This window comes from Fusarium subglutinans (genome assembly GCF_013396075.1).
Source record: "Fusarium subglutinans strain NRRL 66333 chromosome Unknown NRRL66333_c0000033, whole genome shotgun sequence".
In the NCBI taxonomy this organism is placed as follows: domain Eukaryota; kingdom Fungi; phylum Ascomycota; class Sordariomycetes; order Hypocreales; family Nectriaceae; genus Fusarium; species Fusarium subglutinans.
In genome coordinates this window covers 44033-68533 of record NW_023502096.1, presented here as the reverse complement: position 1 = coordinate 68533, position 24501 = coordinate 44033, and the positions used below count along the sequence as shown (strand labels likewise).

Genomic DNA, 24501 nt, shown 5'->3' with positions numbered 1-24501 from the left:
TGTTGCTTCTCAACCATGAAGACTACCAATCGCCCTGATGAATGGAAGATCGAGCAAGGTCTCTCCGGCGCGGTCCTACCTGTACTGGACCAAACCGGACCAAAGACCATAGCTCTGGATCCTCAGGTCTTTGGGGACCTCACCAAAGATGAAGAAGCCATCAAGTCGGTCGGTGATCGTGAGAAGCTCTTCACTCGTGAACGCAAGGGTTGGGTTGGGTAAGACTCTTCTCAAGTGTGCTATGCCAAGCTAACCAGTGAAGCTTCGTTGAGTGGGAGAATTACCCTGACAAGAAAGCTGCTGCGCACAAGCTCTTGACGTCCCAGACTTTTCCTCCCAACCCTGAGTTTCAGCTTGGTCCTATCCCGGGAACCAACCCTGTTCTTCCTGGTACGCACTGGATGATGTGGCATCATGCCATTGGAGGTGAACTCACCAGCGTGCCTGAAGATTCGTGGGCTACTGTCCTCAAAGAGAAGCACCCTGACATGCTGCATCTCTTGCAATTCCCTTACAATGGCGAGCCACCCAAGCGCTTAGTCACTGATAAGGAGTTTACTCCCAATTCCCTTCACTTCGTGAGAAACCACGGTGGAATCCCCATCATCAACAAAGAAGACTTTAGCTTCCTCATGGATGGTCTCGTCGCAAATCCCAAGTCCTTCACCCTAGATGAACTCATGGACGAGTCAAAGTTTCCTCGTATGACCAAGAACGTCACAATCCAGTGCTCTGGAACTCGTCGTATTGAGCAGATCCTCAAATACCCCGGCCAAGGTGATGAAGTCCCCCAGGCACCTTGGGCCGAAGGAGCAATTGGCACTGCCAACTACGTTGGTATCAGCCTCAAGAAGGTTATCAAGGCTTGTGGTGGCTTGATCGATGGCGCTAAGCACTTGGAGTTCTACGGTGCTGATACCTACTTCAAGGACGACAAGGCGATGAACTATCTCGTCAGTGTCCCTTGGTCCAAGGTCAAAGCCAATGAAGTCATGCTAGCCTGGGAAATGAACGGTGAAGAACTCCCCAAGATCCATGGATATCCTCTTCGAATCGTGGTGTTTGGCTACATCGGCGCACGCAGCGTCAAGTGGCTATACCGCATCAAGGCTATCAAAGAGCCGTCACGCGCACCTGTCCAAAGCCAGGAATATCTTTACTTCCCTCAGCAAGTCGGCAAGCACAACTTCAAACTCACCGATGGTATCCAGATCCAGGAGATGCCTGTCAGCTCTGCCATCATGTCACCGTGGACAAAGCAAGTTGTCATCCACAACGGCACAATTCGTTGCAAAGGCTGGGCCTACTCTGGTGGCGGACGTTGGCCTGAGCGTGTTGAACTCTCCAACGATGGTGGCTTCAACTGGTACACCGTTCCACTTGAAAAACTCTCCAAGAAGCGTAAGTGGACCTGGCGTACTTGGGAGTTTGAGCTGCCATGTGACGTCGAGGGTTGGATTGAGATTGTTTGTCGCTGCTGGGATAACTCTCTCAATACCCAGCCGCCTGATGTCCGAACAGCTTGGAATTGGGGCCTTCACGTCACTAGCTCGTGCCACAGGATCTCTATTTATAGTGTGAACAAAACGAAGGAGAGAACTAAGGCCCGTTTGGATGAGTTTGAGAAGAAGGGTATTCCATTTGGTCCGATCACTGTTCCATTGGCATTCCCTTCTCAGAGTTGGGATGATTACGACAAGTTCTGGAAGGAGCATGATCCTCGTGATGCGTACGATGAGTAACAGGGAAGAGGATATAATAGGTCACGGAACTGCAGCAAACAAGAATGCCAGCTCGAGAATTCAGATAATTGATTGTAACGTTTATCAAAGCAACCCTTCAAGTAGCCAGGTCTTGTTTTGTAAGACACTTAAGCACTCTTCTTCCTAACAAGAAGCAAGACACCAGTCATGTCACCTGTAAGCATCTCCTTTCCTTTCTCCACGCCTGCTTCACTGAGGATCTTTTCAATCCTTCTTCTGATTTGACGAACAACGTCATTCTCCGTCCCGACTGCTTCAGGATGGGCTTCACGCCATCTGGTAACAGGACTAGCGGTTCCAAGAACCATCTCCACCATATCTAAACTCACTGGTGGCGAATGCTCAAAGAACATGGTCTCGGACTCTGGACCAGTACACCATTCTTTGCGGATGAATGACTCTTGGTCAAACACGGAAACAGGCTGATCAAGACTCCAAGGCAACGGCAGGTCGCGATACAGATCACGGCCCATGAGATTACCCGGCAGCATATAGTCTTGAACCAAGTTATCAAGGTCGTCGATAACTTCCTGCACGGCTTCATGAGCTGGCATTGACGGATCAACTCGAACACCAGCAGCTGTCCACAGAGCTACAGTACCTCCAGGCTTGAGGGTCTTGGCAGCTTGCTTCCAAAAGCGCGGCATGTCAAACCAATGGGCACAAGTGGCTGCAGTGATTACATCGACGCTGCCTTCAGAAATAGGGTTGGCAAGTTCAGATCCCAGTGACTCAGCTGAGGAAACCTCGAACTTGACATTTTCGAGTGTGGTGATAGATCGCGCAGTGCTAATCATTCCCTCGGAGGGGTCAAGACCATAGGCAGTCTTGAAGTGAGGGGCAAGGCTGCGAGTTGCTGTTCCTGGTCCGCAGCCAACATCGATAAGGGTATCAAACTGGCCAGAACCCTCTTTGTGGAAGTTTATAACTGTCTCGTATAGCTTGGGATTGTAGTTCCGACGATGTTGAGCGTAAGTAGCACCTTGCTGGGCGCTATACGCCCGGAAGGTCGGGTCAGATGGTTGTTGTGTCTGGCTCATGATGAAGAATGATATGGGTTCAGAGATTGTTGGGAAGATTGGTGTCGAAACCAGTTATTTATTGCAGAGAGCTTTATTAAAGGCGGTTTACATACCAAGAGGTGAATCATCTAGTCCTAGTCCGTACGGTCAATTATATAGATGCCGTATCCGATGAGTCGGCGGCTCAAATGCCCCGTGCTTACGCGTGCCGGAATCTCAACATCCAATAACGTATCAGTAAATGCAAAGTCAGCAAGATCAGCTTCTCAACGAATATGACGAGTGGTTGATTGCACTAAAAATGGAGTCATTCAAGAGGCAGTCGTCGAAATGCATACCTAATTAGGCAAAGCGACTTTGGGCTCTTTATCTTCGGAGTCTGTAACTCGCCTAAATACCTTTTTGACTGAGAGCATATACGCCTACTCCTACCAGGTCATCCCCAATCAAATCGAATCTTTTATGCGCAATACGCTTCCTGAAGCTCTCTGTCGCCGGGTGACCCATGTTCAGTTCGCCAGACTTTTGCAGCCTGTTCTCAGTCCACAAGAGGCGAGAATTAGTTGAGAGGAAAGATATTTGCCCCTAGAACATGCAAGTCTATAACACTTCTTGGGGTCAGTTTACTACTACGTACTAGATCGCGCACATATGCTGACCTACCTGACTGAGCCTTCCATGATATATAGAACACCCGAAGCTGAGTAATGTAAGTTAGAAAGATGCAATCTGCCGACCCTCAAAAGTACTTAAAAGCATCATTCTTCCATGAAACGTGAGAAATCTCGTTATTTTACCAAACGACCATGGGCCTGAAAGACCAGAGCCTCGCGGATAAGTTGGCATGCCAAATTAAGCGTTTCAGGACTTCTGCAATCATACTAGCTTTCTCCGTGGTGTGATTCAAATCCATTATACTAGTAATGGCTCCTGACTGATAACCAAGCCTTCTGCAAATACTCGAGCGATGTAACGGAAGCTACATGTCTGGTCTTTTATGCAACGATTCGTCAGACATCGTGGGTTTATGTGCAATTTATGGTTTAGTTGGATGTGTTGTTTGCAGTTGAGACTCGTCACTAAGAGTAAATATCACCACCCAGAGCTTAGTCTTCTTAAGTTAATAGACTTACATTATTCTGGCCACTCAATACCCTTGGATCGAATCCGGAATCTTTATATCAATCGACCATCAGTCAATACGCTACGTAGTGAAGATAGCAGCTACAATTGGCCGGGATAAAAGCCTCTCGCCGGTCCCTATTCGCACATAACGTAGCCTGGTACAAGCAGGCGGCCTTTACAGTGGCCACTTCTTAGTTTCTATCAATATTGATGCAACACAAGAAGTAGTCATCAATGACTAATTCTTTCAGGGGCCGTCATAGGGTAGCTGACTGTGAAGACCGTACTCTGCCTGTTCATCTTTTGCTCAGGATACAATCCGGGGATTTACTTGTTATAATTTAGCGGGAACTGCATAATTCTGGTTGGTTTTGAATTTTGAAACTATGACAAATGGTACATTGAGCAACTGGGGCGTGATAACGCCATCTTGAAGTTCTATGAGATGGAATTGTAAAAAGCAGAGCCCTGAGGTTCAGCTTGTTATTCGATAGCCACTGATAGCTAAATCAGGTGTTAAGATACCTGTTCATCATGCGATTGCTTATCTACCGAACGAGTCAGCTTCTGGATCGAGTCACTCCCCAAGCCGTTGATGCGATATCGCTGATATGCCGTTGGGAGGCTGGAAGAAGCCCTGAGCTTAGATGGCTTAGACGAAAAAGAATGACGCTTGGCTTCCATTGCGGAGCATGTCCTGATGTACAGGTATTGTCTGCTACTGAGTATTTGTCTGGCAAACCGATGATATTCAGAATCAACAAATCGAACATGCATAGCTATTCGCAGCATCGAAGGAATGTCGGCGAAAATGACATTTTTGCCGAAGCGAGTCTCGCCGAGAATCGGATCGACGCATTTAGAAAAAAGGGGAGCTCATCGGCCCTGTTTCACAGAAGCGTAAGACCGTGCAAATCCCTGCGATTACGATCCAAGGATCGTAAAATCTCGTCCGATAAAGGAAAATTCTTTGCTAGCCTAATCCCTGTTCCCTGTAGTCGATGCACGATTTTGACATCGAACCTTCTGGCCCGGTGGGAACCGAATTGTTTACACCATGAACGACGTGTTGAAAATGACAATTGATGATGATTATTCTAAGTTCTGTGGGATCTTATCTATGAGCGCTGTTACTCTTGATCCCTTTTGTGTCCTTTTGTCTAAACCTGTATCCCGTGGTATCTCTATAGTACAAACCAATCCAATCCATTACTCCCAGCTCTAAATAATGTCTAATGATCATCTGCATCCTCGTCCTTTCCGGGATACATAATATCTCGTACAAAAACAGCTCTCATATTAAATGAGAAGACGATGAGAAATGTGATGACAAGAATAATAGTCATACCGCTCGCAGCCCAGAGAATGCCTTCGCACTTGAACTCGTTGCCAATGGAGATAGTAGCAAGCGTGAAGCCAGTATTGGGGAAGACCATGGGCCACCAACCAAGATGGAAGAACTTTGGTGGGGATGCGACCACTGCGACGACAGCGATAAGGAACCACCACATGCTCAGTGCCCAGAGGAATACTGCGCAGAGCAGAGCTACTGTGCGGACGGTGTCGACGTTCAGAGCCAGGTTGTCAGCTCCAGAGATGGTCTTGGGGAGTGCATTAGCCATTCCAATAAGGGCCAAGGCTGTGAATGCTGGCGGGCCGACATTCATGAAGAGGCCGGTTCGGTGTTCTCGATTGGGAAGACCAGATTGCATGAGTCGACCGATCATGTGAGCGTACATCATCATGGAGACACAGAAGCCCAGGCCTTGACACGTCAGGCCAGCGAAGATGATTGGAAGAGGGTTGAGGTGGCTCTGAGTGTCCAAGATGACAGTTGCAACGGTACCTGCCAACATGACTGGGAAGATAGGCAGCAACCAACCTGGCATCATTGTTTGCAAGTTGAAGCTATGTCCTGCAAAGAGGTACGAGTACTGCCAGACAGCTAAGATGAATGTGACAACGACGTAGATCCAAAAGATGGTCTCAGTTGCCCAGACATATGAGGCGTCGTCTTTGGGAATGACATATCGCTGGGTGCTGGTGATAAGCGAAGCAATAGCCAGGAAGAAAGTTGGGAAGAGGAATGCCTCTCGATGATGCGTGACGGATTTCGTCAAGTCGCCGGAGTTGAACAAGAAGCGACATATCATGCCAATACAGCAGAGCGTAAAGATAAGGAGATTTATGCTGTAAAGTACAGTACCGATGATTCTCAAACCGGGGAATTGATGGGGTTGGACGTGAATCAGTAGAGCCAAACCGCCTGCACTCATGGGTAGTGTAAACCAAGCCCACGTAAAATGATGCAAGCGTTGTCTGAGGGACAATTGTTGTTGTGAAGGCTCTTCTTCAATACTGTCATCTTGACTACCCTTCTCGAGTTGTGAGGGATCAGTTTTCGCTGCCGATTTCGCTGTATGATGATTCAGAAATGCCTTAGGGTCATGTTCAGCCGGTGGCGAAGGAATAGATAAATCGACCGAATTTCGGCGCGTGGGGGTATTCGAGTCCGTCCAGGGGACTTCAAGATCTCGAAGGCGATCCATTTTGTGTTGATGTTGTAAACGATAGGGGAAATGCTTTAATTAAGCCGTAGCGAATGCTGATGGTGAATCATTGAAGAATGCTCTAATGAAGCAATTCAGAAATGAAAGTAGCGCGGTGCAGTATTTATAGACCCTAAGAAAAGATAACGTTCATGGAGATGCCATTTTTGCAAAGCGCGACTAGTCGGCTCATTGTGGTCCTCGCCTAAAGGGGGGGGCCATTACGAAGATTGCGAATCATGACATGGACCAGAATCTCGTGATGAGACCGTGATGGAAGATTCTAAACCCTGCATAACAGTGGGCCATGGCGCTGGAACTGCCGTGGCATTGAGGCTCATTCCAGGGGGTTACCCACTGTATTTCTAGCGGCCGGGCTCTGACAGCATGGATGGGCTGCCCATTAACGTGACGTTGAGGCTACGCGGATTCTGGCCCGGTGCGCCGGCGCCGGTTCCAAATGGTCGGTGTCATCCTTTGAGTTTGGGACTAGGGGTGAGATAAGGCCGAGCCTCAAGGTGTTGGTTGTCAAGCAGGTTTTGTTCGCCACTAGGGTCTGGACTGTACTGATAAGAATGCTGGTGAGGCCTCTTATGAGTCCATAATCATGAACAACTGTCAATACTGCCTGATATACAATACGAGGCATGGCCTACTTGTCTGACCATACAAAATGCTATTCAGATAACGTTGCAAGGACGCTGTCAGTCTCACCACGGTCAACGTTCAGAGTGGAGTGCTTCAGACCGAAGCTCGGCGGTCATTCCGTTTCGCCGCCCAACGGCCAAGGATTAAACAAACCCAACCCAAGGGTTAAAATTAGCTGCCGGGCACCATCGGGACCATTTTGAGCCTCAAACGCCCAATTACACCATTTCTCTCCCTTAGATATACAGAGATAAAGGTTTCCTGACGATATCAGCCCAATGCCAAGGATGTAGTGGAGTCCCATCAAGCATTTCCTCGATCTAATCAGCGATGGAGCCCAGGCTGATCATTCAGCTGCGTTTCTGCTATCATTCAGGAGGTTTCACTTGCGTTGCTTTGACGTGAAAATTCTTTTCACCCCTTAAAATGCACAAGGGCCCTTGTTGGCAGACGTTGGTATCTTCCTAACCGTTATTCCACGTGCGAAGATTACTCGCGTTCGTGGACGTTATCTTTACGTGCACTGATCAATGCAATCAATGAACGAGTCAAGCTCCCCTTGCACGTCGGACAGAAACGGAGAGGCCCTTGATCCTTATCTTTCGAGCTTCTTGATGTTTAAAGGTTATCCACATAGACCTACTGATAGATGGCTAGGATATATAACTAAGTATATAAATAATTAACCATGAGATAAAAGTACCTTGAATCTTATATATCTTATAAACAGAAGTTTAAATCATTCGAAGGATATATCATGATAAGAGCCATAGGAACTTACATCTTTTAGTTATAAGTAGCTTCTTTCTTATGCTACTTTTCTCTATCAAGAGACCATTACCGCATATTATCCATTTTATCGTAAAGCGTTGTTGACATTGACGCTGGTGAGGTTCGAAATGTTTCAGGCGAGCAAACTTTTGATTGGCCGTAACGTCGGTCCGTTGCAGCTCTAGTATGGGTGCAATTGCACTCGGTAGGGTGCACTCGCACTTAGCAAACACAGTCCAGAATATCCAGGATCCAGAAAGGCTTTTGTGCCGACGGCTGAAATCCAGTTTGCATGCAGTGTGAGAGCCCTAGGGCAAGCACAAGAAATCGTAGGTGGTAGGCGCGTGCGCCGAAACCGTACAATGCAAACAACGATAGCTCTGACTTGTCCGTCCTTTTCTCACCCACAGCTGGCCGCTTATACTTTTGGCCAAGATGGGCGACGCTAGCGATGGGGTCGGCGTCGAAGGCATCCTCAAAGTGGTCAAATCTTTACGCCAGGAGGGCATGGCAGCGTCGTTCTGTTTCGGTACAGACTTGGCGCCACTCTCTGGGAAACAGTGCTGGGTGTACGCTATTGGGTTTCCCGACCAGACAACGTGGGCTATTCGCGTTCCGGTCCATATCAAGAATCTTCCACCAGACATCATCAGCAACACCGTCGAGGAGGAGGCCTCAGTTTTGAAAAGGCTCGAGCGATGTGATTTTTCTTGGTCACCAAGACTGATAGGATATTGTTCAGGGTTCGACAATCCCATTGCATACCCTTACATCGTTTCGACATGGATCCATGGATCGCCATTACAGTGGACGGATGACATCCCATGTTCTCGCGAGAGCCGGGACAGTTTACTCCGTCAGATGGGGGAAATACTTATGCAACTTGCTGAGCGCACCCAATGCCAAGGTATGACCGCGGCTAATTGCCACAATTATCAAACTTTTCTCACACAAGCTCAGGTATTGGGGGCGATGCAGTCACGTTTCTGACAGATATTATCGACCGCAAGCTCAGTCGAGCTCTTCGCGGCGGACTCCCTGACATCAGCCCCCAGAGCTGCCTGCTTCAGAGAGCCTTAGTCCGCAACACATTTGCGTCAACAGCAGATCCAATGGTCTTATCCCACGAGGACCTTGATCCATCAAACATTATAGTTGACGAGCAATGCAACATTCAAGGGCAAGTACTTTTCTATTGGAGAACGCCATGGCGCTGGGCTAATACTTCTGACTAGCATTATCGACTGGGGCTTTGCTAGGGCTCTTCCCTGTCAGTATGCAGTTAGGCTTCCTCGGTTTTTAAGCATCGAGGCATGCTATCCCGACGATCGCTTACCCATTGACATTGCCGGGTTTTCCTCTCGCTTTCTCGAACCATCCACAACGTTGCGCCTAGATCGGCAGGTGTTTACTTCGCATATTACATCCACACTTTCTAAGGCTGACCAGGAAAATGCTCACTCTGTCCGAAGCCTCACTTTGTCTATCTTGTGCGATAGCAATGTGGACTGGCGACAATTCCTTTTCGAGTCCGTCTCTAGCAAGGGTATGCATCGCTGGATGGACGATCGGCAATGGCTTCTTCCAGGCCTAACGAACCCACCGGTGGATCTGGATAGTGTGCCATTGTCAATATGCGACGAGTTGGAAATATTCTTGGGCAAAATGAAAGAGAAGGGGGTGGAATTCAATGACGAAACGTTAAATCATATTCGAGGTATGACACAGGGGGCTTTGCCCAAGAAATAGTCAGTCCCAGAACCTAGCTAGTGCGAAACTACACGTAGTTGAATACAGCAGCTACCACGAATATTCTCTATCCCGATGCATGGTGCGGTTAGGGAAATCTCCGCATCCTCGCTCTCAAGTAACATTGACATGTCCACGGTGATCGTCGGTGTGCTGCCCGCCAGAGAATGAACAAGGACAGATGCACTTGAAGTTCACAAGTGGAGGGGAAAAAAACCAAGCAGCATTTGACATACGATCATCCAAATTTTTTGGATACTATGTCTTCATCAGCTGGATGCTCATTGGATTAGGAATGAGATGAGTTTGCATACATCTTTGTGTGACAGGTTGATATTGGAGCGACCTTGGGTGATCTCGATCCGTCCTTCGAAATCATCACCCGGGTATCGACATAGGCCAAAGAGGTTCTCGGCGTTTTCTCTCGAAAGCAGCTTAGCAAATTGGTCAAGAAAGGCTTGCTGATCTGGATTGTTGAGGTCAAGAGTTGGGCCATCTTCAGATAGGGAGTGATAGAACTCGTATGGGAAGACTTTTCCCGAAGAGAGATACCAGTTATGAGGCCTGATGTTGGTGGCCAATTCGTTGTTCAACCAAGGGACAGAGGTGCCTTTGTATTCTACAAGTCTTTCATTGGCACCGAGTTCGAAATGGCGATGGAGAAGTATGAGTCCGAATGTTCTGTCCATTCCATGATGAACGAAAAGGTCACGAAATGCCGTGTCCAAAAGAGTATTGCCATTGATGGCAGTGAATGCGGCAGCCGCTTCTCCGATAGACGGAAGCTTGTTGTATGAATCCCCGTCGTAAGTGCCAGCCTCCATCTTAGCCGGCGATATTTTGTTTCTTTGGTTTAAACTACTGCGGTCGTCCGAAAGCTCTTTAAGCAAAGGGAAAGCGAAGGGGAAGTGGTTTATTATATACTTCGTCGTCCCATCATTTGCTATTGTTACAGACAAATTCATTCAGCCAGCCACCCATGAATGTATGGGTGGCGAGGATTAAGTCTCTGAATGGTAGTTAATCTCATACTTGGGTGTGTTGCATGTGATCTGATGGTAGATAACCAGATTTGAGTGTTGTTGCACCGAATCAAGTTTCGATGCGCTGCAGCCAAAGGAGACACCCCAAGACGCAACAGTGGTACTTCAAGAAATATGCCCTTGAAGAGGTGCGAGTGCACCCATCAAATGAGGCTCTGAAGTGCGAGTGCACCCTACGACGGACCACGCGTGAGGTGCGGAGTGTTGATTCGCCAAAGACTTGGTAAATAATAACGCAAACGGAACTAATCTGCATGAAATTACAAGGCAAGACGCATGCAATCTTCCTAGAAAGGTAGATAAAGGCAGCCGCATTGTTATCGATTGGCAAGCCAGGTCCCACGTCAGCATACCTGTGCGCTTCTCACACATTGGAAGCACAAGGTAGAGCCTCGCTTATAACTACCTGATGGAGACACCAAAACAGGAAACCATCCCTCAGGTTGAGAAAAGTAACCGTTCAAGTCAAAGCAGAAAAAACTATATTACTTGATACTACTCTAGTAATAGAATTGGCTCAGCATTCTTTGATACTTAGTTTAAGATTGAGTACTAGGCAGCCTACTAGGCAACCTTGTCAGATACATTAAGCCTTGTAGATTAGCAATTGTAATGATAAGTTTTGCAGAAAAATGTCCATTCACTTAAGATACCGTAAACCGGCGCGGTGACGGAAAAACAGTTGTACGGAGTTGATTATGTTTATTCCGATCTTGTGTAACATGCGTCAATGCAACCTCAAAGAATCTTGCGGGGTAACGAGGGGTTAAAGGATGATACCTTTGAGTAAAGGCGTACAGGAATAATGGATCAAGAAAACATTGGCTATCTTGAGATCTTGGGTCTCATGGAATACCACCAAGTAAGAATTTGGCGCGTTTGGTGAAATCTTGCTAACTTCCATCGCTACAAAGTCTCAACTCAACGTTCTTATCCAGAAGCTGAAAACTTTCAAATTCAGCACTTGTTACCGTGGAACGACATTAGACAGCCCGATATGCCAATCTGAGCCGGATAGCTCAGAGGAAGATGTCACCGCACGTATAAAAACATTCAAATGCCCTAAGAAGGGCTGTGGGGCTGCTTTCTCTAGAAAGCAGGAGCTCATTAGACACTATGGTCAACGTATGTCTCTTTTCAGTCTTGTGTTGAGCCTAACTGATCTCTTAATGAAATAGATTGCCCGTGTGACGACATTTGCCCAGGCTGCTCCAAAGGCTTCAAACAGGCGAGCAAGTTTATTAGTCATAAGTGCACCGAAGATGACAACATCCGAGTCAAACACTGTGAATTTCTCCGCAGAGATGTCGAGGCAAAGCTAGAAGCAATGTTGTCGAGAAGAAAATCCGATTCCGAGTGTGCAAAGAGATCAAGGAAACGGAAGAGATCTTCGAAGACTCCACCATCAAGGAAAGTAAAGTCATTATCAATTGAGCAGCTTTCACACACTACAGACCTCGACTCCGATCCGTCCGCTGCGTTACCTCCGCCAGAGACTTTCTAAAAAGATTTCCTCCATCGAATAACGACACTTGGTGCCAATCAGTCAGAGAGCTCTGCTGCTGTTAACATGGGCACTTTCCAACAAGAACCGTTCAATGTACCCATTGACAGTATTTCAGACCCGACAAGCTTTTGGTTACAGCAAGACGTAGTTCTAGACCTTCCCGCCCATTCTTGGTCAGACTTCCGGCTCGAATCTCAGCAGTTTGAGGATAGACTGTATCCAATATAGCATGAGTGACGCTCTGCATGGGCTCTAATTGCTTCGATAGAAATTAAGGAAGATAAATCATATCTAGTAGTGTAGCTTGAGGCAATCTCACAGTTCGCAAGCTATGTACAATTACACGCAAACAATATTGTAGCTTCCATAGGTAATAAAACGGCCATAGCAATATCCTGAATCTATATTGTCAGAGCCAGTAGAACAGGTCCTATCTTTGTAAAGTCCGACTTTTATGCCGCCGACGAAACTCTGATTAGCTTTTGTGATCAGCTACAAAGACACGGGAAATGCCTACCTGCACACCCATTATTGATATAAGATATGTAAACGGAGTTGACCGCCTTGTCCGTGGGAAATGTGTGACATTTGTCGGTATCCTCAGAATAAAGATTGAAATCGCCCATGCTTTCGGCGGCAGTGCATCTATCGTCGCCGAATATCTGAAGATTAGCGATAGATGCTTCGCGAGAAGATATCACTCCAGCAGTGGCCTGTGAGATGAGGGCCATAGCAGAAGCCAGAAAGAGGATAGAGGACTGCATGATTGCTGGTGTTTGAAGGTTTAGTGCAAGCGAGTAGTAAAACAATTATCATATGATGGTAAGAGAAAGTAAAGATAAAGGATGGATGGCAGGCGATATTTATGCTCTTATGAAGGCATCTGAGGTCAGCAAGTAGAGTTAATATTAGTAACCAGACCAAATACATCTACAATCTCAGCTAAGGAGTACTTAAATTCTCTAACAGAGTTAGGCATAATTCAAGTGGTTCTTATCCAATCGCCTCGAGCAAAATCTGAGGTCAGGCTCGTATAGGTGTGTCGATCATTTCGAGTATTGAGCCGTCCTAGCCGTCTTACCCAAAATAACGGTTTACGTCTCACCAGCAATCGCAAGGCAGCTGACAATGGGAATTTAAATTTAGCATTTCATGACATCGAAATACTTCTGATTAGTCACTGCCCTTGTATAGACGATGATCAAAGTGATGTATCATACCGAGCTGTCTACAAGAATCGAAGGACAAGGGCTAGAAATAGATATAGATAATATTGGCGTTGTTCTTGTTGGGCAGTACTTTTGTACTATGCGCTCTATTTGTTAGTATTTGATGGATTCAACTGTCTCTTTTATACTAATAAAGTTTCTTAAAATATTTTGCGGTTTTATATTTTAGGCATTGTAGTATAACATTCAAGTTGTGAGCCAGCTGGGTTGCTTGCAGTTTAGACCGGTCGCTAAGAGCTTATATCACCGCCTGTCTATCCATCAGCTTTTATTGCACAAGTATACTATATTCTGTCATCTTGGTTACTTTAACAATACCGAAATAACCTGTTTATTAATACGTCCCACTAATGATATACCGTTTCTCATACTCAGCCATTTTTGCCTTCTCTGCCCAAATGCTTACCATGAATCTTGAGATAAGTGAGAGACCATGTCGCCCCATCGCATCTTAGCAAAAGGAATACTGCCGCCGGGAGAGGTACTCATACTTGAAGTTACTGGCCGGGATTTATTAGGCTAGGACGAGAACAGTGGACTGTATTGCTAATGTCCAATAATGTTCTCTCTCAAGCCTCCTCGTGCCTTCTTTTTACCCGCACCGGGATCCTGTTTCGGACATTTGCATGATCTCGATGCCTCCATGTCGCAGTTCAGCTTGCTACTTTCTTATTCCAAGAACAGATGCAACTGTCTTGGGAATTATGAGTTCGCAGAGAGCAATAACGAGGCAGCATGGACGCCACGGCGCGTATGATGAGGCCCATTCGGTTCTGATGCATAGAGATCGCCGGGGCGGGATAATGGCCAACATATTCAAGTGTCTGGTTCCCCACTGAGCTGTGGAAGCGGGTAACCAGATGCCAATAGCTGTAGTCAGGAGTTGACATGTCATTTGCGCTGGCGGAAAATCTTGCCCTTCATAAGACAATTCCTACAGAGAGTATAGAGTAGCGTAACACGGCACACAATAACTTTCTAAGACATGGCGCGGGATGGCGCGGGACGGCACGTTTTGAGGCATTCTACTTTTCTTCTTCTGTCCTGGGACTCTAACTGCGCTTCTTCTACCACCTGGGGTTGTTTGACTAAAGGCGACCTCTTAGTATAAGAACTTTCCGGTTGCCTAGGTAGCTGGAACACTCATTACTACCCATCAGACACAGATCAGCAACTTGCACCCAGAGTCTCTCAATACTTCTTTCCACCTGCCTTCTAAGCTCCTCAACAACAACAATGAACAGCTCACCAGAACCGCCACAGCAATCTCAAGGCTTTGCTGCTCTTGCTCCACCAGAGGGTAGCGGAGTTATGCGAGTTGACTCCCTTCCCGAAGTCATGCGTACTGAAGCGGGCTTCTTTTCCCATTTTCTTATAGAGGTCGTTCCAAATGCCATCTATCACCAGACTTGGAAGCAAAAGGACCTCAAAGACCCAGGCTTCCCCCGTGGAGACTATACCCGCAAAAATAAGCCACTCAAAGATGCTATAGCGTACTATGCCAGCACGAGCGTGTATCACGTTGAAGAGAATGGTGGTTGGAAGTCTGGTGGTACTCGGGCCCTTTTCCACTCGACCGATTATTCTTGCAGTTGGATTCGTGGCCCAAACAAGGCTGTACCCCTTGCCTTTCCTCTGGCTGACTACCGGCGCTACCCCCGTCTTGTCATTGACACGACACTGCCGGTTCGAGGATTGTATTTCCCTCAGCTTTTTTCAGAGCCGTATTACAAAGGGCTCTGCCGAGTGTCACAGGTGCTTTTCTATAAGCACGATGCTATCTATCTCCCTTTTACATCTGGGAGCTTTCAGAACGATGCACAATGGTACCAATCAATGGCCCTTATTAAGGGGGAACGTCACACCATGTCGGGTGACAAGGGCCTGCACTATTTCAAGGACAAATGCCTGGATATACGCATCGCCGAGCTAATGATCGCTCTCTCTATCGACATGAGAGATATGAATCCTATTGAATTCCCTCTTGGGATTTCAATCACGGGGGGTGAGCAACAGAAATTTTATGAGCACCCTGCATTTCAATACATGAACAGCCTGGGTGCCAGCTCAGTTGGGGGACATGGTGGTCCTCCATATCACCAGATTTCCCGTAACGATTTCGGTCCTTATCATGTCTGGATGGATGCTCATATCTCTAAGAACGAGGGGATAGAATACGCGTTCAAGCCTGCTGATGAAAACACTCTACTGAACATCGTCAAGACTCTTGTTGGATCGGCACTAAACTTGATACCTTTCGTGGGGCCGTTAGCCAGTATATCCTGGTCTCTGATTTTTGATGCCATAACTGATCCAGATAAGCTGAGAGAACTTGGGAACCTCACCGGTGTTGAGACGGATATACTCAAGATGCAGCTCAAAGAGATTGCTAAGCTTGTCAAGGGCTTGAAGCATAAAAAGGGTCATTGGGACGTGGGGGACGATGACGACATACTGAGGGACTTGGAGAAGAAGGCCATAGAAGAAGCATTGGCCGAAGAGGATCGGGAGGCCAATGAACACGCCCTGCTAGTAGACAAGCCTACTGGAGCGATTGTATATGCGATGAGTCAGAGCGCTTAAGTGGCGTTCTGTTGAGTTCAGCGTTGTTAGCTAGTAGGCGAGCGCATTAATTTCAATCATCATGATATTGACTCACAAATCCAGCAAGGCACATAGCGAAGGACAAGAAATCTTCTATATTGAATCCACTTCTCAGTACATTACGCCGGTATTACCCTCGTCATATCCACCCTCCATCTAATTTTCTCGGTACTTGGAGATCGACAGCATCTCCGCCAAGAAGCCTGGATGACGATCCTTCCGGTAACTCTTACGGCAGTCGAGGCTGTGTTAAACGAGCCCATATCTCTTCTGAAACATGACAGATTATACGCTGGTTAAATTTTCATTGGACAAGGTAAGGCAATGTTATGGCATAGCGAAACAGCAGTATATAATTCGCTGGTTAGTTTCACATAACCCAGTATTACAGTCCAAAATTCTGTAATAGATTTGCATTTAATAATAGCGACGCCATGGGCTGGCAAACTATTTCATAATAAAAACTTAACCTTTGAGCAGCGCAATATTCTTTAGCTGGGAATGATATGTCACATGCATTCTGGAATGAGATTATCACAACGGCAGAGTCAAGGGCTTGACAGCATCAATATCTCGAGAACCTTCTATACAGTACCCGCAACGATAGGCGCGGCGTGCTGCTGCAGGACAGAATAGCTACATGTATCTGCCCAAAGTTCAATCACTCCACAGAAGCCAAGTGCCGAGCCCACGAGAAAACTGATATTTCAAGAGTTTACAGCATCCGTGTGACTGCCCAACGTTATGTAACAATTCTACCTAACATGCCAACACACAGTCTTTTGCAAATGATATCATCCCACCTGATGCTAAGGCTGCAAGTGAACTGACCTAATTTCAGCGAGTTGTCCAAGTGCTAGAAACAGACCGCAACCCTTGTCAAACAGGCGGGACACTCGGCCTCTTCCGCTGAAACAAACACCTGGTTGTCGGACCGATAAGATGACACATAAATCAGAAGCTCTGATATTAAAGAATTATTACAGAAGATTTAAAAGGCTAAGCAAGTACCTTAGTACATTCATTATTGCCGAGCTAGCTAGCGTGTTCTTTAAGCTTGTTCCATTTTAATAATTAGAACGTTTGAGAGTCTCTTGTTTGGTACTTCAAGTCCCACGGTCCGCTGAAAATATCCAGAATGACATTCGACATCCACGGAGTCATTTCATCTGTCACTTTGGCTGGAAGTGTTACTTCATTCTTTGCAACTACCAGTGTGCTTATTTCATTCGTTATCTATCGCCACCATATCGATACCTTTCGGCACATGCTTATTCTCGAGTTGATGCTTTTCGGTGTGCAATACGTCCTCCTTATTGTCTTTCTTAACTAATAACTATTCAACAGAGTTTGCAAACAATTTGAATAACTCTACATCTGGCATCTGGCATCTCAAGAACGGCGAACTCAGTATTGGAAGACTTTGTACTGTCAATGGCTTCATAGGTCAGTTCTCAGCACAGGGAGTTGACCTTTCAATACTGGCCGTCGCTGTCGTTACTCTGTTTACTGTAACGCGGCGTATCTATATGCCTGCGGTGTCTATGACAAAGAGAGTATGCATTTGCCTTTCTATTTGCATCCTTCCTCTCGCTACAAGCATCATACCAACATTTATGGGTCAGATGCAACCAGTAGGTGGCAACTGGTGCTGGATAGCAACGAATCGCTCCGACCTACGATATACCATGGCACATGGCTGGCGTATCTTTGTCATATTCAGTATAGTTACTATTTACATCTATATCTGGGTCTATCTAAGAAGAACACTTGGTTCTAAAGCTGATGAGACCCGTCAGCTACGACAGAATGCCCCAGCAAGCCGTAAATCCACCTGTCTTCCACTACAGAACCCGAGGAGAAACGGGGTTCGTGTCACAGACCACGAAGAATTTGAGCTTGATCCCCTTGAGCTTGTGCAGCCGAACACAACAGCGTCCCAGTCTGCAATGTTTCTTGAAGAAAGCCATCCGCCTCCTTCACCCAAGGAGAATAGATTCAGGGAGATAAATCTGGAGTTTGGAGAAAGAACACAACCTGGCCCGAGTGAGGCCCAGGGAGGATTCATGCGCCATCGGCCGACAGCATCAAAATCTGGAGCAGATCTTTCCCCACTAGAAGTTACTGGCAGCCCATCTACTGAAGCACATATGCCAAGGCAATCACAACACAGCCAAATCAGTGCCCTGCAAACCAACGCAAGTGAGTTCCACATGCGTCCAAGCAACGACCAAGTTGAACTCGAGATTAAACGAATGCTCTTACTTAATGCATACCCATTTATGTATGTTCTTCTCTGGGCACCAGGGCTGATCAATCGACTTATGGAAGCATCTGGAAACCCCAACTCAAAAACAATCAACGTTGCGCTCCAAGCTCCAACACAGTTTATCGGACTTGCGAATGCCTTGACTTATGGATTCAATCATTATCTTAGAGATAGGCTGAATGATCTATATTTCAGACCCGTGATTGCAAGGATAAAGGGTCGAATTGGACTTGACTAAGTTATCAACAATGCAACTTCCAATAGCATGCAAGACCACTGGCAACACTGAGGATAGACACATATTGAAAGATGCCTGGAGATTCTGTTTTTCGACTATTGATAATATACTTATTTACTTCTTACTTTGTTGTATACAGTGTTTCACAGGCCTCGTATTCTATAATTGTTTACTCGCCTGCCAGGACAAGGTAGTAATGTATTATTACTTAGGCTCTTATTTTATAACATTCTAATTATATGACATTCAGGAGTTTGGCCCATGCATTACTCATAGCCAGCACGGTCTGCCATTCCTCTAGTCAATCGTGATGGGGTATCGATGTTGCGATGAAGAACGCGAAAGGATTTTGTGTTTTCGAGGGTGACATATGGCGCAAAGGTTGTGACCTCTTAGGCAGGAACAGTCATGCCCTCGTTGGCCTTGTAGCCCTCAGCAGGAGCCGATGTGTGAGCCTCACGGTGCTCGGCCTCCTTGTCCTGCTGGATGAGATCGCAGCAACCACAGCAGCATGCAGTGGCGAGGTCGACGAGGCAGCTGCCCTGGAGGTTGTACTTCTCACGGAGGTTGGCGCGCTGCAGAGCGAGAGGGATCCAGTGAAGGCCGAAGCAGGTAGAGCCCCAGAAGAGCAGGCACTGTTGACACAAGATGTTAGGAACGATTAGGTGTAGGAGCATGGAGGACATACAGAGGTGTTGATGGGCTCGTATCCTTCAAGGTTACCGTTCTTTCGGAGACGGTGATGGGTCTTGCCAAAGGTCACGCAAGGAACGCAGCAGGTGATAGCGCAAAGGTCGATGGGGCTGAAGCAGCCGAAGAAACTGTTCTGCCAAGGCTGGGAAGACTCGGGGGACTTGGAGTTGACATGCTCGCTGGGACGGGCGAGGACGTCGTTGAAGCGGTCCTTCCACTCGTTCAGATCGTTGTGGTCAATAGGACCATTGTTATGGGCGTTTGTCTGAGCTGGAGTAGACATATTGATGGTAGGAAAGTGATGAAAGAGTGACGAGAAATGTTTTGTCGTGTAGAAGAAGAAGATGGGAAACGGTGAAGGAGGGTGATGAACAAGACCATGTGAAACAGAAGGCGGCCCTCACATACTTATCACTTGCTTCCCATTCCATACCTTACCCCAGCTCCCCCACCATCACATTTTCACAACGGCCCAAAAGTGGCTGCAATCCTGAAAAATGCCTGATAATGCTAGCGTGCATCAAGGCGTTCTGATCACCATTCTGGCAGATTACAGCTTTGACACGGGGCGTGTGACAGCCAATGAGAAACAGCGGCCGGAGCAATCATGCGGAGAGGTTGTTCAGCCCTGTGGTAAGCTGGAAACATTTGATTCGGCAGTTGGGCTGGTGGAGGCGCCACCAATTTGGGTCTGAAATTGATCGTTGGGAGCTAATGCACGGTGCTACAAGCCTTTGGAGCTCAGGGCGCTGGTTGTTTTGTGACGGAGAGATAAGAAGCTCCTTTTCATTACGGAGATGTAACCCATTCACTTGCTTCTCTACTTGGCAGTGTCAGCGATAGAGTGAGACTTCTTTTGGGGGCCTGTAGGTACGTACGTACAGCTCCCCAGGCTCTGAGCGCAAAACGAATGCCAGTTCATTCCAGATATCGGATCATGTTTCCTCGGCACTTATAGCCTTGGCCAAAAGCCGATGATAAAACGAAAGAATTAAATGAAATTTGGTCCACTCACCTGACACACACTACAGAGCGAGCGCTCTTATTCCGCTGCGGCTGAGAGTCGGCAATTGCCTAATGCGGTCTGAGCACTGTCGCTCAATTACTGCAAATCGCTTGGACTCAAAAGTAAGGCCAAGTGACTCATCGCTGTCAAGTTCTTGGCCGTAAAAGCTTTTCTCTTCTGTGCCTGGTTCGCTTATTGATTCTGTTAATGGATAAGTCGGAGGCCGTTGATAGTTCAAGGCAAGGGATGAGGTTTCATGGGGATGGGATGCCTGACAAGGCGGAATCTCCACTGCGGGGAGGGGGATGCCTATCATTCTATTCTGGAAAGCCGATAAGATTTGAAAGATAACGGGTTTGGCTTCTTATCGTCTATCAATCTATTTATATCGCTTCATTTCTGGAGCAACACAAATAATCGGAAGGCCTTGAGCAAATTCACGACCAAAGAAAGATTATACCTGATAATTTGCAGGTCACTAGATGCAAAATTTCACAATTACAAACAGCATATATACCTACCCCATAGACATGTTCACGTCAAAGAAGCGATAAAATGTTGTAAGTTAAACTTTCTATAGTCGATTCTCAAAGCGAGTACCTATACAGTATTGTCTCCATGAGAGCACCTCGAGTCATCTAAGGCATGTTGATACCTCCGTCAACGGGAATAACCTGCCCGGTAATAAAGCTTGAGGCAGGGCTAGCGATAAAAGAGATTACATCGGCAATCTCCTTAGGCTCACCCTCCCTAGCAATAGACTGGTGAGATCTCAGTATAGAACCAATGGGGTTACCCTCCATGCTCATATCAGTGGCAACAGGTCCAGGAGAAACCACATTAATAGTGATCCCCTTACTAGCAAGTTCTCCCGCCATAGCAGTTGACATAAAGTGCAAAGCAGCCTTGGACGAGCCATACACCGTCAGTGGTGTAATACCCAGCTTTCCAGCGATGCTACCGATGTTGATGATACGTCCCCCGCTAGGCATGTGAGGAAGCGCTGCCTGGATGAGAAGGAAAGGCCCCCGGACGTTGGCATGGAACATCTTATCCCAAGACTCAGTCTCGATGGCTGCAATCTCGGGGTGTCCAAATGCGATACCTGCGTTGTTGATGACGATATCGATGGTCTTGGTGTTGAGGCCCTCTAGAGCTGCGCGCACGAGATCGGTGCCGAAAGATTCAGAGGATGCATCTGCTTTGGCGGCGATGGCTTGGACGCCGAGTTCCTTGATCTGAGCAACGACCTTCTCGGCGGGTTCAGCGCTGGTTGCGTAGTGAACAACGATCTAGAAACAATAAGTAAGTTGACTTGAGAATGAGAATAGAGTGGTAACCCACGTTTGCTCCATGCCTGGCGAGGGTCAAAGCAGTGGCGGCACCGATGCCGTTGAGCTTGGAGGAACCAGTGACGATGGCAGTCTTGCCGGCGAGGTACTTTTCAGAGCTCATAGTGAGTACTTTAGGTTTTTATTAAGTGATTGAAGTAGTATAATGTTGTAGAGGTGATGAAGTTGTTGGAATGAATTGTGATGATGATAAAGTCTCTTGTCCTGGCAATTGATCGCTTCTTATAATTGTGAACAAACTCCTATTCCGTCTAATATTGTAACGATATGATCCCTCCCCTCTGTCAATTATCAAGCATCCGAATCCAATTCTGTACCCGAAGCACTAATTGGTACGTTTATACGTCATATCCCTAGAATCCAACACAAATTCACGATCTCCAAATCCTCTCGCACTAAAATCCGTAATCTATCCGACCACCTGCAGCAGCTCAAACTCCCCACCATTCCCAAAAGGGAGTTTGCTCAGCCTGCTAGGGCTGAAGACATTGGTCGACGGAGGAATTGAATAACGCGACCGAGTTGCGCGTCCACTCAGAGTCTGAAGACCCCTGCCCCCAAGGGGATCCATCAGCTATTACTAACGCACTCTCTACGATGCCGAGTGCCGAGTTACAAAGCGACGTGCGCTAGTGGCTTAGAAATTGCTACGACCTGCGATAGGGATTGGTGAGATTGATATCTGTGGGGCTTTAGATGACTGAGCCTTTTTACCTCTGGGGGATTGTTGTTTTGTTGGCGTGCTGGTTATTGCGTCAGTGGTGATATGGTGCTTGGAATGTGCTTTGGTGCATTTGTAAATGCGGCGTGGGTGGATTGGCTGAACAATGTTAACGTTACTGGTATCAGCGTGAGATGCAGATTGGATTATGATTCGAGGAGGCAACATACTCTGCTGGCATGCGTCCATGTATATAACATCAGTAAATTGCTGCTTCTCGTATATCAACCATTTTAGATACAGCTTCAAGAGCCTGCATTGCCAAACAATCAACCACTCCCTTAACATCAACGTCATCACAATGCCTTCAGTAATTATCTTCGGTGCCTCTGGCTTCGTGGGTGGTATGCCAACAAATCCTCTACCTTCTGTACCATGTTTATTAACCCAACATTCTCAGTTCCTTACACAAAAGCCCTCAAGCAAGCCCATCCAGACTGGTCCATCACAGCCTACGTCCGCAGCCCTCAATCCGAGTCTCAGCTCAACGCAGACCGTGTCGTGGTCGGTGACTTCTCCGACTTTGAAAAGGTCAAGGCCGCCAGCGCAGAGCACGACATCGCCGTCAATGCTGGAAACTCCTTTACCGCTGATCCAGTCGCTGCTATCATCGCTGGTCAAAAGTCCCGCGGTACCAAGGGTAACGTGATTCACATCAGCGGCGGAGGAAACTTTATCGACTTTGGAACTTCAGGAAGCTTCAACCCTGAGAGTAAGGTTTGGAATGATGCGAATGAAGATGATATCAAGGCTATTCATAAGGAGATGTTTAATGGGCAGTCTGATACGCTTGTTCTTGAAGCTGGGAATGGGGATGATTCTATTGACACTTACATCGTCTGCCCATCTGTCGTTTACGGTGGTGCGAGTATTTCTTCGCCATTCCTGGGCGTGGGATACAAGCTTATCACTGGAAACGCCAAGCCTCTGGGTTACGTCCCCTACGTCGGCGAGGGAACAGCCGTCTTGAGCACAGTACGTACTTCTCTTCCATATCCGTTACCTGCGCTGACTCCTCCAGTGCCACATTCTAGATCTCATCGACTTCCTCGTCAAGATCTCCGACGTTGCAGCCCAAGGCCCCGCACAGGGTTCGCCATACAGTCGTTTCTATATGCTGGAAACTAGCCGAGTTGCATGGAAGGATCTGGCTACTGAGCTTGCCAAGATGATGCATGCGCGAGGTATCTTCTCGAGCCCTGCGCCCAAGAGTGTTGAGTTCGAACAGGCTGGTGAGGGAGAAGTCAAGTATCTTGTTGGCTCGAACATGCTCATGAAGGGCGACCGTGCTGCTGCTATGGGATTTAAAGCAAAGCATCCTAGCATTCTGACACAGATTCATGAGGACCTGAAGGAATTGCCCATCTAAGCCTTGGCCAACTGCTCCACATTGGGCTACTTGCGACGACTCGATCGTCGGGTCACGTTAGTTTCCCCTTTCTTGAATAGATGTTTTTTGCATCACAGGACTGAAAAAAGTTTAAATAATTCTTCATGATATTGTCATTATGTCGTGATATATATGCCCAAACCAGAACGCCATTCTAGCCTGTATTCCGATGTCTATACCGTGCCCGCAGTATTCTAATCGTAATTTCAAGACTCCAAGTCTAAGCCTCTAACCAAAGTTCTTGGATAACAGTTTTCATAGTCTGTCAAATGCGTTAGAAACATGACTCGGGCTGCTCACAAAAGGTGACTCATACCTGTTCGCTTTGTGCGTTGTTGTATTGACTGAATTTTCTGTCGAATGTCCGTGATTGCGTCTTCAATTGGGTTCGGACGCATCCGCCTACTACAGTGGCACTGCCGACTGTTAAGAGAAGAGGGACGATCCTGGTGCAGGTTGTTAGAATGGGAAGACTCGGTGGGTTCTGTTGGGGCTTACTTTTGGCCGGTGGGCATGACTCTGAGGACTGGTTGCATTTTGGTGATGGGAAAGATGAATGTCTTGGGAACGACGGTTGAAATTACAGTGGACTTTAGTGCAGTGCAATTCAATCAGCAGTAATTAATGAGCTTGACAGTGATGATATCCAAATCTAGAATGACTGCTCGTTCATTATATAGCATATCATCTCACCCAAAAATGCCCCCGTATCTTGCATTATCGATAACCGTCAATCGCGTGGTGAGAGCGGTGTTTCGAGGCCGTCTGGTGGTCCGATGATTCCTCGTCTGGAACCCCTGGTCGGGTGCTTCCGGGGCGTCA

The 24501-nt window shown here is 47.1% G+C and overlaps 11 protein-coding genes across 11 annotated transcripts; 5 read left to right on the top strand and 6 right to left on the bottom strand.

The window, feature by feature from the left end:
• Positions 1-15: 15 nt before the first annotated feature.
• Positions 16-1742, top strand: FSUBG_3826 (sulfite oxidase; the record flags this gene model as incomplete). Its single annotated transcript, XM_036681749.1, has 2 exons — positions 16-218; positions 263-1742. 2 exons carry the CDS (start codon positions 16-18, stop codon positions 1740-1742), a joined length of 1683 nt encoding a protein of 560 aa, XP_036540604.1.
• Positions 1743-1870: 128 nt separating this feature from the next.
• FSUBG_3825 (trans-aconitate 3-methyltransferase) lies at positions 1871-2803 on the bottom strand (the record flags this gene model as incomplete). The annotated part of the gene is made up of 1 exon (XM_036681748.1): positions 1871-2803. The coding sequence occupies one exon, from the start codon at positions 2801-2803 to the stop codon at positions 1871-1873; it is 933 nt and encodes a 310-aa protein (XP_036540603.1).
• A 2339-nt stretch (positions 2804-5142) lies between these two features.
• FSUBG_3824 (Malic acid transport) lies at positions 5143-6459 on the bottom strand (the record flags this gene model as incomplete). The annotated part of the gene is made up of 1 exon (XM_036681747.1): positions 5143-6459. One exon carries the CDS (start codon positions 6457-6459, stop codon positions 5143-5145), a length of 1317 nt encoding a protein of 438 aa, XP_036540602.1.
• Positions 6460-8313: 1854 nt separating this feature from the next.
• On the top strand, positions 8314-9113 carry FSUBG_3823 (kinase-like domain protein; the record flags this gene model as incomplete). The annotated part of the gene is made up of 2 exons (XM_036681746.1): positions 8314-8785; positions 8839-9113. The coding sequence occupies 2 exons, from the start codon at positions 8314-8316 to the stop codon at positions 9111-9113; spliced, it is 747 nt and encodes a 248-aa protein (XP_036540601.1).
• A 795-nt stretch (positions 9114-9908) lies between these two features.
• FSUBG_3822 (phosphotransferase enzyme family domain protein) lies at positions 9909-10451 on the bottom strand (the record flags this gene model as incomplete). Its single annotated transcript, XM_036681745.1, has 1 exon — positions 9909-10451. The coding sequence occupies one exon, from the start codon at positions 10449-10451 to the stop codon at positions 9909-9911; it is 543 nt and encodes a 180-aa protein (XP_036540600.1).
• A 1814-nt stretch (positions 10452-12265) lies between these two features.
• FSUBG_3821 (ec86) lies at positions 12266-12941 on the bottom strand (the record flags this gene model as incomplete). The annotated part of the gene is made up of 2 exons (XM_036681744.1): positions 12266-12390; positions 12695-12941. The coding sequence occupies 2 exons, from the start codon at positions 12939-12941 to the stop codon at positions 12266-12268; spliced, it is 372 nt and encodes a 123-aa protein (XP_036540599.1).
• Positions 12942-14642: 1701 nt separating this feature from the next.
• On the top strand, positions 14643-15989 carry FSUBG_3820 (uncharacterized protein; the record flags this gene model as incomplete). Its single annotated transcript, XM_036681743.1, has 1 exon — positions 14643-15989. The coding sequence occupies one exon, from the start codon at positions 14643-14645 to the stop codon at positions 15987-15989; it is 1347 nt and encodes a 448-aa protein (XP_036540598.1).
• A 1159-nt stretch (positions 15990-17148) lies between these two features.
• Positions 17149-18517, top strand: FSUBG_3819 (cyclic amp receptor 2; the record flags this gene model as incomplete). Its single annotated transcript, XM_036681741.1, has 2 exons — positions 17149-17305; positions 17358-18517. The coding sequence occupies 2 exons, from the start codon at positions 17149-17151 to the stop codon at positions 18515-18517; spliced, it is 1317 nt and encodes a 438-aa protein (XP_036540597.1).
• A 392-nt stretch (positions 18518-18909) lies between these two features.
• On the bottom strand, positions 18910-19493 carry FSUBG_3818 (DUF614 domain protein; the record flags this gene model as incomplete). The annotated part of the gene is made up of 2 exons (XM_036681740.1): positions 18910-19152; positions 19206-19493. The coding sequence occupies 2 exons, from the start codon at positions 19491-19493 to the stop codon at positions 18910-18912; spliced, it is 531 nt and encodes a 176-aa protein (XP_036540596.1).
• A 1361-nt stretch (positions 19494-20854) lies between these two features.
• On the bottom strand, positions 20855-21671 carry FSUBG_3817 (3-oxoacyl-reductase; the record flags this gene model as incomplete). Its single annotated transcript, XM_036681739.1, has 2 exons — positions 20855-21508; positions 21561-21671. The coding sequence occupies 2 exons, from the start codon at positions 21669-21671 to the stop codon at positions 20855-20857; spliced, it is 765 nt and encodes a 254-aa protein (XP_036540595.1).
• A 919-nt stretch (positions 21672-22590) lies between these two features.
• On the top strand, positions 22591-23658 carry FSUBG_3816 (NAD(P)-binding domain protein; the record flags this gene model as incomplete). The annotated part of the gene is made up of 3 exons (XM_036681738.1): positions 22591-22633; positions 22690-23264; positions 23311-23658. 3 exons carry the CDS (start codon positions 22591-22593, stop codon positions 23656-23658), a joined length of 966 nt encoding a protein of 321 aa, XP_036540594.1.
• Positions 23659-24501: the final 843 nt, after the last annotated feature.